Source organism: Mustela nivalis (assembly GCF_964662115.1).
Source record: "Mustela nivalis genome assembly, chromosome: 3".
NCBI classification, from domain to species: domain Eukaryota; kingdom Metazoa; phylum Chordata; class Mammalia; order Carnivora; family Mustelidae; genus Mustela; species Mustela nivalis.
Genome location: NC_139022.1, coordinates 110,739,613 through 110,754,529, shown reverse-complemented (window position 1 = coordinate 110,754,529; position 14,917 = coordinate 110,739,613). Strand labels below are relative to the sequence as shown.

Genomic DNA, 14,917 nt, shown 5'->3' with positions numbered 1-14,917 from the left:
AACATGCTGTAATTATAGAAAACTGAATGCTATCAACCTGATCATATAGAAGGTCCAGCCGCCTCCTCTGGGGACAGCATCTGTAGGCATTCAGAACGGTCCAGCGTTTGACAGGCCATTGTAGGTTGTCCTACAATACAGTCTCTACCAAAACTGGGCTGTCCCAAACCTCTGGTAATAAAATTGTTTACCTTTAGACCTAGAAAGTTGGGAAAGCACCAAATTTGCATGTGATGTGGGCCCAGACTGACTTCGAAGAGTTCAAGCAGAGAGACCTTAAAGTCCTTATGAGATTGTATAAAATGAAAAAACAGGGGCACCTGGGTGGCTCAGTGGGTTATAGCCTCTGCCTTCGGCTCAGGTTATGATCCCAGGGTCTTGGGATTGAGCCCCACATTGGCTCTCTGCTCAGTGGGGAGCCTGCTTCCCTTTCTCTCTCTTTCTGCCTGCCTCTCTGCCTACCTGTGATCTCTGTCTGTCAAATAAATAAATAAAATCTTTAAAACAAACAAAACCAAAAAACACATCAGCAGGGCCTATGGTGGTGGTTCCGTGTGTGCTAAATGTGTTCATGACAGGATTAAGCGTGCTTTAATTATCGAGGGACAGAAAGTCATTGTCAAAGTGTTGAAAGCACAAGCGCAGAGTCAGAAAGCTAAATAAAAAAAATAAAGCTTTTTTGAGTAATAAAAAAATCAAAAGGCTCTATAAAAAAAAAAGTACAGCTGAAAAAGGTTGACAGGTAAAAGCAGAAGAAAAGAAAGGTAGGGCACTAATACCCCCAGCTCACTTAGGGAAGGGATTAGCTGAACAACACTGTCTAAGGGTGATGGAGTAAGAACAAGGGATTTAAGTATTCAAAACTCCACAGGTAATACAGGCCTAAAAATAATTTAGTATAAAAAATTTGGAAGGGGTAGGGTAAATGAGATAAACCCTCACTTTTCAATAGGTAAATTTAAACATAATATCTAACGCTGGAAAATAAACTAGCTAGAAAGAGTGGTCATTAGATGATGGCTGTGGTAACTGGGGATGGGTACATGGGAGCTAATTGTACTACCCTGCTTTTATGCACGTTTTTAAGTTTTCATGACAAAAAGTGTGGGGGGTGGGGAGAAACCTATAGTAAGTGAATCGAGAAATCTTAGCTTTGGAATCAGGCCAGTAGCCACCATAAAAACTACAAACAAAAAAAGGGAAGGTGGTTTGTTGAGAATAAGACTTGGAATAAGGATTGGTGAAAGCAAGACGGAAGACTGTTGGCATTCCATGTTAAGTCTGTGACCATGTGCATAAATGAGAAAATGTTTTTAAAAATGAAAGAACTAAACTTAAAAAGACAGATGTTAACAAATATTGGCAAAGATGTAGAAAAGTTGGACCCCTCACATATTGCTGGTATGATAGGGAAATGGTGCAGCCCCTTCAGAAAACAGTATGACAGTTTCTCAAAAGGTTAAAGGTATAGAGTTATGAATCAACCTAGCAAATTTAATCCTAGGTATCTACCCAAGAAAACTGAAAACTTACATCCGCACATAATACTCTACACCAATGTTCATCACAATATTATCCATAATAGCAAAAGAGTGGAAACAACCCAAAAGACAATCAACTGATCAAAGAATAAACAAAGTGTGGTATTCCTATGCAACAAAATACTACTTGTCAGTAAAAAGAAATGAAGTACCGATACATACTATAATATGGATGAGTCTTGCAAACACTAGGCTAAGTGAAAGATTTTATACACACACACGCACATAAATGATACATAATGGAATATTACTCAGCCATCAAAAATAATGCAATCTTGCCATTTTCAACAAACAGATGAACATGGGGAGGGAAAAAAAGAGAGAAGCAACCCATAAGAGACTCTTAACTACAGAGAACAACCTGAGGGTTAATGGAGGGGCTGGGAGTGGGTCAGACCAGTGATGGGCATTAAGGAAGGCACTTGTGGTGAGAACTGCACGTTTTAAGTGATGAATCACTAAACTGTATGTCTGGAACCAATATTACACTATATGTTAACTGGAATTTAAATAAAAATTTGGAGAAAAAATAGTAAGAGGTAAAAAGTAGAATACTGGTTGCCAGGGGCTTGGGGTAGATGGAGGAATAGGGAGCAACTCCTAATGGACACAGGGCTTCTTTTGGGAGAGAGGAAAATGTTCTCATCGTAGATAGTGGTATAACTCTGTGGATATATGAAAATCCACTGAGTTGTATACTTGAGAAAAATGAGTCTGATAATATATGAGTATACTTACAGTACATAACTTAATAAAGCTGTTATTTTTTTTAAATTAAGAGGGTAAACACTGACAGTGGCAAGATGTTGAAACTTGCCTTTTGAAGCCATGCTCTTTGCAAGAGTATGGATCTAGTAACAGTGAATGAGCGCTTGCGTTTCATCCTCGCTTACACGTATGTGACAAAAATTAATACTAGTACTAAAATTATACCAAAACATGTAACATCTTTTTAACCCTTTCAAAATAAGGGAACAAATCAAAAGCTTAAATTCTCACCCTGACCACAGCCAGTTTCACCCTGCCCACATAAAATACCAGCATGCCAAGGGCAGCAAGTTACTAAGAGAGTCATGGAGCCTTCTAAGGCCAAGCTGAGTACTTTAGTTTCCTTTCTTCTTTGATTGATACTCATTTGCATACAATGGCTAATGTGAGCTGTAGTCTGCCACAGGATATGAGTTGTGGGTTATATTTGTGTACTAGGCCAGGATGGTAAGAGGAAAGATTGTTGGGAAGGAAGATTTACAAAGGGCCATCGGAAGGACAGGCGGGCTCCAGGCAGGTCTGTCATAAGTTTAGTTTCGATGGTTAAGATGCAACTAACAGTTCTATTTTCTTCCGGACGGGTGGTTCTGGGCTCTGCATGGAAACACCCAATAATAAGCCCCTGAACGCACCCAGAGAGCGAGAGTACATGAACCGAAGACACACATAAAAAGAATAAGTAAAGAAACGGGGATTAAGTGAAAACAGACAATCGTCATTTAAGCACATTCATTTAGGAAACTGGGCAGCAGCCAGTGTTTCAGGGGGAAGGGGACAGACATGTCTCTGCCTGGCCTAGTGACACACAACAATGTCTGAACCACTCCCTCCCTGCCATCAGCCATCTACATCTTTTGCCGATGAATGTATTGTATCTCTGGCATGCATTAGTAGCTAAAAAACACTTACTGAATAAATGAACGAAGAAAACATGTTTCATTCAAATCTATGGTTGAATGTCTTTTATTTTATTTTATTTTATTTTTAAGATTTTATTTATTTATTTATTTGACAGAGATCACAAGTAGGCAGAGAGGCAGACAGAGAGAAAGGAGGAAGCAGGCTCCCCTCCGAGCAGAGAGCCCGATGCGGGACTCGATCCCAGGACCCCGAGATCATGACCTGAGCCGAAGGCAGCGGCCCAACCCACTCAGCCACCCAGGCGCCCCTTGAATGTCTTTTATTGAGCATTCTTGGACCACAGTTGGGAATGCATGGGACGGGGCGGGGGGGGGGGGCGCGGGGACTCTTGTTGCTCCAGGTTGGTCCACACCAGTGACCCTCCCCCACATGTTATCTTAGTGAGCCTCTCAGGGTGCCCAAATCATCTGAGAATGGGGAACTTCAGGGCAGAGGGCAGAGAGCACCTTTCTCACATAGGACAGTACATCTGGCAAACAGCACACAAGGTGAGTCCCTCAGTCCCTACCAGAGGGACTGAGCATGGAGAGCAAGGCACATACCTTCTCTGCTCCTGGAGTGGATTCCTGAATTCAATTCATCAGCTCCAGCTGGAGTTCCGCTTCCAGGTGGAGAACTAAACCCTAGTTCCGCTGTCATGCCCAGCATTTTCTGAACTGGGTTTGCCCGGATTACTCATTTTCTCCTCAGCTCTCCACAGTACAGTGCTTCTCATCCAGCCTTCCAGTTAGCTTCTCCTAGCTGCACTTTAGGCACTCAACCGTCTACTCCCTATTTCTTACTGGCCAGTGCTAAACCTAACACATGTTTTGTGGGCTGGCCGCATACCTGGGTACCTGCTAGGCAACCTGAGTAAAGATAGCGAGGGAGCCAGCTGAGAAGACGGCACTGGGCTCCTCTGGCTCAGGACCACGTGAGCCTCCAGGGCCCAGGTATGCACATCACCATTGTCCCAGCCTCCATCTAGCTATTCCTTCACAGCCTTTCCACAAGATATTTCTCTACAACACAAATGATGTGAGGGACCCACTTCAAATCCCTCTGTGGCTTTCCATTCCCTATGGAAGAGTCTTTCAAAGTAGGGTCCTGGCCTATCACTTTCAGGCTCATCTGTCCCGATGGCCTTCTGCCCTATGTCCAACATCCTACCTATGCCCCCAGCAAGCCAAATTCATGTTACTCCTGCTGCCCAGGATGCTTTACCCAATTTGCTGCAACATCTCCAAAATCACTTTCCCTGGGAAGAAGCCTCTTCTGACCTTTTGGTCAGGTAGATAAGTGCAATATACCATCTTAGCTGCTTGGGAAGAACACTGGGTCTGGCTGCTCACCATTCCCACACGTGAACAGCCCTCAATGTGCTGCGTTGGCATTCTCATTTCCAGGGTCGCTTCTCTCTCCTGAGGGAGGCTGTGAGCATTGCAAAAACTTTCTACCCAGTACCGTGTGGGCACCTAGTACCGCGTAGGCACACAGTGAACACAGAAGACTCCAGTGACGGAGTGGCACAATTCGTGATGGAGTAGAAATCAAGGCCAACATAATATTTCTGTAATGACTCTGGTACTTTTAGGTTGGGTTGGGCAATATCCTCTCACTAAGATTAGCATCAACTCCGAGAAGTATTTTATGCAGTTGTAAAGTCCCAGTTAAATTCCTTTGTACCACTGGAGAAATAAAGCCTTTGATTAAAAACTAAAATTTCCCCAGCCCTCTGAAAAGAGTGGGGGAGGGGAGCAGGTGTGGAAGAATGTGTGATCTGTCATATTCTTTAGTCAGAGCCATAAACGTGTTTGGGTAAGACAAAGTGATGTTCTGATAACGTTGATAAAAGTAACTTGAAGATTGGGTCACAGGAAGCCCAAGATAAATGCTGAGAGGAAACAGGTTCTTTTTGAAGTAGCCTCTTCATAATCATTTTCCCACACATTTGTTCAACTTCTGAAGGAGGACTGAAGACCTGATTTGCTTTGCAAATGAAACAGCCTAAGAGTGAGCAGCTACTGTTGTAACAAATGTGTTTAGAGGCTCCTCCAACACACTTTAAGTTTAGGCTGTGGCTTCAGGACAGTTCTGGCAAGCCCTGGCTAACTGTGGTCCCCTAGGCTGGTCCTAGGCTGTTTTTTGTTTTGTTTTGTTCTTGCACTTGTTTTTTTAAGAGAGCTTTCTCCAGGGTCTTCCTTGGGACAGACCGTGTCCTCAGCAGCATCCTGACCACACAGATTTCCTGCAGGCGTGCCTTAGTGGTATGGCTTGGTGAAAGTGTCGGAGCTCCAAAACTCGGCTGGGGAGGATGGGCAGAGGATATGAAGGCAGCACTATTTATTCTCTTGCTTAGGCCATGGCAGGCCTTTCATCTCGTTTTCATGTTCCACACACTGTAGGAGTGTGACCTAAGTTAGCAGTTGGGAAGAGGAAGAGAGCAAGCCTCAAAAGGGCCAGAGGAGTCTCCTGTGCAAAAGCACATTTAAGTCCTCTGAGACTTGCTGACGAATCAAAACTTCTCAGTGTCTGCCGTGACTTTCTTAAGGCCACCCAGGACGGAGCCTGCTAATTAATAAACATCTGTTACAAGAATACATAATTAACAACAATTCAAGCAATGTTTTGTTTTGCAGATTAAGCTCATTCAAAATTTCTGGAAGAAATCACTGTATCTTAGCACTAAGAAATGTCTCCTTTACCTTTTAGTCAGATATATTTTACATACACACCTCTTTAAGTTTCTGTTCTCAAATACTAAGTGAAAAGGACAACAAAATTTGGATAAAGATATTTTTGGTAAAATAAGTTGTTCTTGTTGTTTTTTAAGAGAGAAAGAATGCAGTGTGGGTGGGGGGCAGAAGGAGAAGGAAAGAGAATTTTAAGCTCTATGCCCAGCAGAGAGCCCGACACAGGGCACCATCACATGACCTTGAGATCATGACCTGAGCCAAAATCAAGAGTGGGACGCTTAAATGAATGAGCTACTCAGGCACCCCAAAAATAAATGCTGTAAATTAGAAGCACATTTTACTTTTTTAAAAAAGATTTTGTTTGAGAGAGCACTAGTAGAGAGAGAAAGAGATTGCAAGCACAAGTGGAAAGCAGAGGAAGAAGAAGACTCCCCACTGAGCAGGGAGCCCAGGACCCTGGGATCCCGACCTGAGTTGAAGGCTGACATTTAACCAACTGACCCACCCAGGTGACCCAGAAGAAGCACAGTTTAAAACCTTTCTCCCAGGTTTGTGTTTCGTAATGATTTCTGTTTCAAGACTCACAACATGAAATGCTTGGGGTGTAAAATGAGACAGGGATCTCTCAGCTATACAAAATTCAGATACCAAGCACAAAGACCATACCTACTAATATCAGGATGGACATAAATACAAGACAGTTCAGGAAAGAAGCAGACCACCACTACAGGTATTAGGTAAAGATTTTTATTTCTAACTTAACCATGCTGCATGTATACATACAATATCAATATATACAACTTGAACAAATACAATTTATACATAAAATACAATGAAAGTGTGGCTTTTGAAATTAATGCAACAAACTTATAGGATTTACAAGTTTGGCCAGTATACAGTATTATAGTAATCCTACTGAAGTTATTAATGATTTAAATTAATCAAACTATAGTATAAGTTGAAAGGCACTAGGAAGATCTATGTTTTCTAGTAGCAATTAAGAACAAAGAATCACTAAAAAGAAAAACAAATGTATACATTAAGAAACTGGGCAGACACTGGCGTGCTTAAATGTAAACTCTACCCATTCCTTAATTCACAGCTCTGTAGGAAAGAGAGGGATTTCCCTTAATATAAGAGCTAAGGGGAAAGATATTTTTAAAAAGACTGAAAACAACAACAACCCAAAATCCATAATCGTAACTTTTAAAAACATGTTACAGATAAAGTAGCACTGCCTCCCTCCCCCAAGGTAATCTTAAATTTCTTGCTGCAAAAAAGGTCCCCTTTTTCTAGAAAAAAGAAGACCTACCTTGGCAAATGGACTCTACTTGCCAGATAAACACAAGATGCAGGCCCCACCCCCATACCTTGATTAAGCTTTTATTTTAGAAGAATCTAAATAAGAATGGGGGGGTACTACTATATTTTGATATTCTAATTATTAGTATATATAATTGAGGTTTTAAAACAAGGTTTATTAAAGAACATATCACAGTTCACATTCTACCAAGGCTCCTTTTAATAAATAAACTTACTTCTTTAAATTAAAGAGAAAATACGCACTCAACAACCTATTTATATGTGCACTCATTTAAAATTTGCCTATTTATTTCAAATAATGAGGTTTCTTTATCTTCATATCCTTTCATTAAATTAACACTGAAGTTACAAAATATTTCATTTTATGGACAGAGACACAGTACACATGAAGAAACCACAGAATTGCTATGATTAAAGCTAAACGACTATCTCTAAAGTCAGTATCCCATGTTTTCATATGGATATTCAAGCCTGACTTGAATATCTTGTTTTGGTATTTCATAAAATGAATATGTAAAATACATCAGGTATAATCAGTTCTACTGTAAATGTTTAAAAAAAAAAAAACAAAAAACTAAAGCGGCCTGTTTTGTAAATTCCTCGAGGTTTTGACTTTTTACAGGTTTCTTTTTGTTACTGCAGCAGAAGTGGTACAGAAAAATAACTCTAACATACTGGCTTGAATGTCCTATGTTTTAAATAAGCTTAAAGCAAAAGTTACCCCTATCCCACAGCAAAGGAAATACAGTCAACGATATTTTAAGAGCGCTGTGTGGTGACAGACGGGAGCTACGCTTGTGGTGAGCACAGCATAACAGAACAGGTGAATCACTATGTTGCCCACCTGAAACTAATTTAACACGATGTCAACTCAACTCAAATAAAAAGTCATTCCTTTCCTATTAACTGGATGGTTAAAGGCTAGAAATAAGGACTTTTAAAAAGAAGCTGGCATCTGTTTTTTCTACTGGTAAAATTAAGATTTCTTTAGAGCAACTACTAATAGTTCAATGTGCATCTACAATTGCCAAGATATTCTATGCACACAAAGTTTTACAAGACACAAATTTACCTCTAGTTTTCACAGTACTTAAACAATGCCCCAAGGAAGTCATAAACTTCTAACTATCTTACACATTACAAAGAAAATGCTGCCAGTTAAATGCAATTCTTACTACCTAGAAAATATTCACTATACGTAGGACATTTAGTACACCACCTTTGGGATGCACTTTAAATTTAGGGACCACCTCACAAGTACGCCACCTTTGCTCACCCGCCCTCTGTACACAGCTTTGTGACTACAAACCAAAATTTAACCAAAATTACTAAAATACTGTTCACTTAGTAAATACTTACTTCAAGTCTCAAACTTGCAACCAATGGACTTCAGGGCTGATTACATAATTTTAAAACCCATAAAAGATATAATATTAAGTGGTTTAGGAGTAGCTAAACTTACAAAAAATTTAACATTTTGTAAGCAGCTAATACGAGAACAATTCTATTACAACTTATTTACTATAAAATAAAAAAATTTCTTATTTTTAGACGAATATACTCTAACTGGGAGTTGTCAATAAAAGAAATTCAGGGAAAAATATTTCCTTTTTATAAAATATGAATAAAAACAAAACAAAGTATTTTAAAGCCAAAGAATTAAAAGACATATATATTCTCTGCTTTGGTTGCATTTTGTGAAAAATGGAGACCTTTCTCAGTTGGGAGATACAAAGCAATTTCCAACACAATTTAAAACTCAGACACAAGAAAGCAAGCATCCATTAGTCACACTTCAAATTGAGTTTTAGAAAATATACACATATGGGCAAAGATCAGTGACCAATATTAGCTTAATTTTCTGCAATTCTGACTCCTATCTACATACAAATTCAATGCTTCAAGAAAACATAAAACCAGAACAAAAAAGGTGCATTTGATATGAAGAGGCAAAAAAGTCAAGAGGTCCAGAAGAAACATATTTCCAGCTTTTGTATTTTAAACATGTATACTTCTAAAGAGTGACTGTTGAATTATAAAATTTTCTAAAGATCAGTAAGAGGAGTTATCTTATACTTAAAACAAAATGAATATTAGTATAAAAATTAGAACATTTTTGAACAGGCCAGGCAGGTATTAGGATCGAATAATGTCTTAGATGTGCAGCCCACACATTCATATATGACAGCACGACACAGGACAATGAGATCTGCTACTTTCTGTATGCAAACAGGGCTTATGTTTTTCTTCTATTTTAACTATCTAGTTACCTAATTATTACAGCAGTTGAATAAATCACTAGCAGATTTATGTATATATTTAAACTGCAACTCTCTGTAGTATGAGCTCCTCCCCCAACTTCCCGGCACAGTATAAACTGGAGTACAATATGACAATTTGAAGCATTACCTGTTGTACAATTTTAATATGGCATTAATATGTATACTAAGATTTATTAGGCAATTCATTAGTTCCAGTCTTACCCCATGACTTACAGCTTCCGTTATTTGAAATTACAGAATAGTCTTCAGGGTTTTAAGTAAAGATTTTGTCCAGGCATAAGACTATCACTAATTTTTATTGTGACTTTAAGTCTGTAACATTTACTGAAGTAAAGAGTCAATTACAGTTTCAGGCTTTGCAGAACGCTTTCTGTTTGGAGGAGAGAAAAAGAAAACATGAATGCCTTCCTAGAAGACCAAGTACTTTACATTAGGTAGCAGATAATACAGGGTGGCCATAAGGTCTAAAAACAGGCCAAAGTTTGCCATGTCTGACTATGTTAAGAGATCAATTAAAGCCCACCTTTTTAGGCCAGGGGAAGTAGCCTAAAACAGGAGCAGGAGCACGGCACTCCATACTCTCAACCAGAATGTAAGGGATTGGGTGGATGAAAACTTCTAAAATTGGACTAGACAGGCCAAGCCAAGTGGGCTGCATGCTTGTCAGACCCGAATCCCTCGATTATCTGTTCTGGGGCATGCTGAAGGTCCAGATTCATTCAGTGAAGAAAAGAGACAGAAATCATCTGAAGTAACACCTTACAGATGATGTGCACATGAATGTTCTGTGTTCACTGGAATTTTGCTTGGCACACTGAATTGTGCTTTTCTAATGAGAATATCCCATTGAACATTATCAGGTAAAGTAACGCAATACCAATAAGCCTTATATTATGTATATTTACCTATGTTTAGAGCCATCTATTGTTTTTGTAATACAGAAGGCTAATTCTGGTATGCAGAGAATAAATGTGGCTCATCTCATGTAGGTGAATTTTTTAATGTTAAACCACAAAATAAATATTTTTAAGTGAGCATTCTGAATGCTTATCAAATTGTTTGTTTTAGGTCCTTGTGGTTAAAAAAAAGAGTGACTAAAAACTATGAAATGTCATGTAAATAATCTGGATTTCTGGCTCCTCCTTTGAAACAAGAAGATCCAGAAACAACAGGCCCTTTATTCCCCAAACTAACTAGGAACAGGGTAGCAGCCACTTACTTCAGACAGACCACTCTCCACTTTGCCCCAGTCCCAGCCACTGCCTATTTCTTTCTTACGCCAAGGCCAACTGCCTTACCGCTTATCATCACCCTTGCACTGTAATTTTTCTTGTTAACCACAGAATTAATAGAAAAATATCTCTATTAAAAAATGGAGGGAAAAAAAATACCTAATAGAATTTCTATTTCTCTGATTTCTTCATTCACTAAATATTACACACCTGGCTTCCACTGACATATGAAAAGTTTTTAACAACTGGCACCTAAATGCTAAAAAAGGTAAAACCTTGTACACTTTTAAAATGCTGATTCCTCCTGAGTTCAACTATACCAAATTTATAAATGTTAGGTTATACCTATGATATGATGTAACACAAAAGTATTAAAACCATACAACTTCATCTTACATGTAACTCAGAAGTTTCTATACTCAAAGGCAGGGGGATAAATAAGCTTATTGTTTCCTATCATTCCAGGAGACCCAAGTATTACAATCAGTTTAAATAAGCATAATAGTACCTGATATAGGGAAGGGAGAGAAGAAATAAGCTCCAGCCCTGATTTCCCTGGGCTTGTTATGATACATAGAGACTACTCAACAGTCAAAATCAGCACTCAAAGGACAGGGAAAGATGGGCAGACAAATTTTCTTTAACTGATGACTGAGAAGGTCAAGGTTCTTGGGGCAATGTTTCTGATAGAAAAACAAGACAGCAAGTACAAGACCTTGGGAGTCGACCAGGCAAATCAATCAGCATCTCACTGGAAGAATTACTATTAAGAATTAAGGGATTAAGATAATAGATGACTTCTATTATCTAATACATTTGGTTATAACAAAGAAAATTAAAAATAAACTATTACTGAGGAGGGCTAAAGGAGTTGGAAGACTTAATTCTTTAGTTTTTACTTATTCAAATCATAACTACATAAGGACTCTAATATTTATTTAAATACATCTAAAATGTAACAAATAGAGCTAAAATATTACATTAACTAAATTTCCTCTAAATGTGCTACTTTGAATATCCCGCTGCCTCCATTTCCTAGTGCTGAAAGACCATCCTTACCTTCGCCCTGTCTTTGGCCTTGCTTTCCCCTTCGAAGTCCGTGGCCTCTCTAATTTCATCAAGGACTGCCGGAGGCTCTCCTCTGTGTAGGCAAGATACACGTGGGAAAGGTCCACTTCAAAGGGCTAAGTAAAGAAACAAACACAAAACACTCTTATAGGACTGATTTAAACCAGGCGTGGCAGGAAGATGTAAAATACTGAACAAACTCCTAGAAAAAATCTGCAGAACAAAAGACCAAAGAAATGTCCAAGGATATCTTCTTCTAATGCCATTTGTCTCAAATGTATTCACCAAGGGGTGGTAAAGAAGAAACCCTGACACACTATAAACTCCTTTGTAGGAAACTGCTGCTATTTTCCCTGCAGCTGCTGCTCTTACTGATGCAAGTCAAGGACTAGCTTGGAGAAGTACAGACCCATTCTGGTCTCTATTTCCCCCACAGCCTGGAGAGGTGGTGAAGAGTGCTCTGAAGAAGCTGCCATGCCCCTTGTGTCATACAAAGCATAAGCCTGCCCTCGTGACTGAGGGGAGCAGAAACGTCCTCTATCACCCCTCTGAGGCTTCTCTTCCCAGGAGATCTGCCTATTTTTCAGCAGAGCTGATTAATTTATATCATATTGATAACACAATTTAGTGACCCACATTCCTAATAAAGGAACTGTAGTTATATTTAAAAAAAAAAAAAAAAGCATTCTTACATCTTTCTCTTTTTTATCAGGAGCTGGAGTCTGCTTTCTCATGTTATTTCCTGTGTAGGCAACACATTTCTCAAAAAAGAAGAAAAAGGGGAGGAAGGAAAAATGTCTTAATTAGCAGTTATACTATAAATAAGGCAAATTATTTTGAGATATACTAATGTTACGGTCATAAAACGTGCTCAAAATTTGAAGGCTGGAAAAGAAAGGGATTTACAGGTCATACAGTCCTATGAAGCCCCAAACTATACCATTTCCCCTGAAAAGTTTGTGTGTTATAATATAGTTAATTAGGAAAACATCTTATGCACTCCTGTGGAGTCTCATCTGATTCATTCTCGGAACCATCTCTCTCCCCCTATAGCCCAGCATAGATCCAGTCTATAGGAAACAGTCCATAAGGATTTCAGGAAAGAATGAAGGTAATACTCACTAGCTGCCATTCTCCTATGTCTTCATTCCAGTGGACGTAGTTTTCAATCATTTCCTTTTAAGAGTCAAAGATGGTCTACTTTTAATGTTTAATAACATTTAAAATACTGGAAAATATTCACAGAACTAAAATCCTAAGTAAAAAAGATGCCTCAAAACATTATATACGGCATTATAACTTTTTTTTATACATTTAAAAATACAGACTTTGAAAGAATACATGTAAATGCTAGTAAACTATGTTCTTACACAAAAAGCAAGGAAAGAACATGGAGAACATGGGATTCAGGATGATGGTTACCTTGAGTTGGAAGAGGCAAAGGGATGGAAGAGAGAAGAGGGAAACCATTTGGTTAGAAGTAGGACACTGTCATGGTATTTGCTTTTGTTACTCATGACAAGTTCACTACAAAATAACCAAAACAAACATACAGACAAAAACTAACCAACTAAATAAAACCAGGTCACTCAAAGACCAATAAGGAGAACACACCATTAATCAATAATTAATTCTGTGCACCTGAGATCCAGAGGAAAAAAATATTAAGGCTTATTTTCAGAAAAACATCTTTAAGCTATATAGAGTCTCAGTTTTTTGAAAAACTAGTATATTAAGGTTTACTAAAATGTACTAGAAAAATGGAAATTTTGAGTAAAGAAAAAGAAAGGCTGAGAAGGAAAGGCTGAGATTTTAAGTTATACTAGAATTAAGAATCAGCATCCGGGGATGCCTGGGTGGCTCAGTGGGTTAAAGCCTCTGCCTTCGGCTCAGGTCATGATCCCAGGGGTCCTGGGATCGAGCCCCACATCGGGCTCTCTGCTCCGCAGGGAGCCTGCTTCCTCCTCTCTCTCTGCCTGCCTCTCTGCCTACCTGTGATCTCTGTCTGTCAAATAAATAAATAAAATCTTTAAAAAAAAAAAAAAGAATCAGCATCCATCTGGAGATGGATGGTAGTGACTGCAAAACACTGTGAATATACTTAATGTCACTGAACTGTATTCTTTTTTTTTTTTTCCTCTTTCAAGATTTATTTATTTTGGAGAGAGAGAGGGAGATAGAGAAAAACAGAGGAAGGAAGGGCAGAGGGAGAAAAAGAATATCAAGCACACTCCCTGCTGAGCATAGAGCCAGACACAGGGCTCAATCTCACAACTCTGAGATCATGACCTGAGCTGAAATCAAGAGTCAGACGCTTAACTGACTGAGCCACCCAGGCACCCCTGAACCATATTCTTAAAAATAGTTTAAAAAGGCAAATTTTAGGGGGCTGGGCTGGGGGTGTAGGGGAGGTAAATTTTATACCATGTTTATTTTATCATATACACCACACCATAACCACATAGACGCACACACACACACACTTGGTATCCATAAGCAGGGAGAAAAATTAGCAAAGGAGTTTTGTTTATTCTATTTATAGGATTAATTATATTGAATGTAAAAATAGGACCTATACCTTGATTCTGAATGCAATTACATAAATCTAGGTTCTTCCAAAGGGCTGGGAAATTCTTACTTATATACTCAGAGAATTATGTATTAAGTTAACAGCAGAAATGTGATAGCATTAGTTCAAGAAAAATTTTACTGTCAACAACTAAAATGTAAATACTTACCATCAATTAAATTAGAATTTACATTCCTTATTTCTCCACCCCAGTCAGTGATGTAATATCTAAAACAGAGAACTTCCCTCTTACCTGATAATCTTGAGGTATGAAGTTATCAATGATAAGCATCTGAAGTCGGAGCTCCCGGCTAAGTTGTCGAATATTCTCCAGTAAGCCTTCAATTTCCCTCTGATGCTCCTGTTGGAGATCAGCCATCTACCAGAAAACCAATGAAATATTAAGGGCAAACAAGATTTTAAATATAAGATAGTTCCAACTGATATAGGCACTGGCCTAAGAAACCCTGTAAGAGCTTACTCAGTTCCTTCACAAACAATAGACAGAATGACACTACCCATTACTGTCTATTCCCGT

At 38.8% G+C, this 14,917-nt stretch overlaps 1 protein-coding gene and 1 pseudogene across 4 annotated transcripts in view; one reads left to right on the top strand and one right to left on the bottom strand.

Moving 5' to 3' along the window:
• The first annotated feature begins 3 nt into the window (after nucleotides 1-3).
• On the top strand, nucleotides 4-698 carry LOC309860948 (large ribosomal subunit protein eL34 pseudogene; annotated as a pseudogene). Its single transcript has 3 exons — nucleotides 4-8; nucleotides 95-295; nucleotides 507-698. The product of its transcript is annotated as a large ribosomal subunit protein eL34 pseudogene (transcript).
• Nucleotides 699-6,638: 5,940 nt separating this feature from the next.
• KIF3A (kinesin family member 3A) overlaps nucleotides 6,639-14,917 on the bottom strand; it is a 55,909-nt gene continuing 47,630 nt past the window's right edge. For all 3 annotated transcript variants that reach the window (XM_082724541.1, XM_082724542.1, XM_082724540.1), the window contains 5 exons: nucleotides 14,633-14,758; nucleotides 12,933-12,986; nucleotides 12,503-12,571; nucleotides 11,802-11,926; nucleotides 6,639-9,880 (listed from right to left, as the gene is read on the bottom strand). In XM_082724541.1, the coding sequence (XP_082580667.1) occupies nucleotides 9,832-9,880; nucleotides 11,802-11,926; nucleotides 12,503-12,571; nucleotides 12,933-12,986; nucleotides 14,633-14,758 (423 nt within the window). In that variant the 3' untranslated portion in view covers nucleotides 6,639-9,831. The remainder of the gene's footprint in view (nucleotides 9,881-11,801; nucleotides 11,927-12,502; nucleotides 12,572-12,932; nucleotides 12,987-14,632; nucleotides 14,759-14,917) is intronic.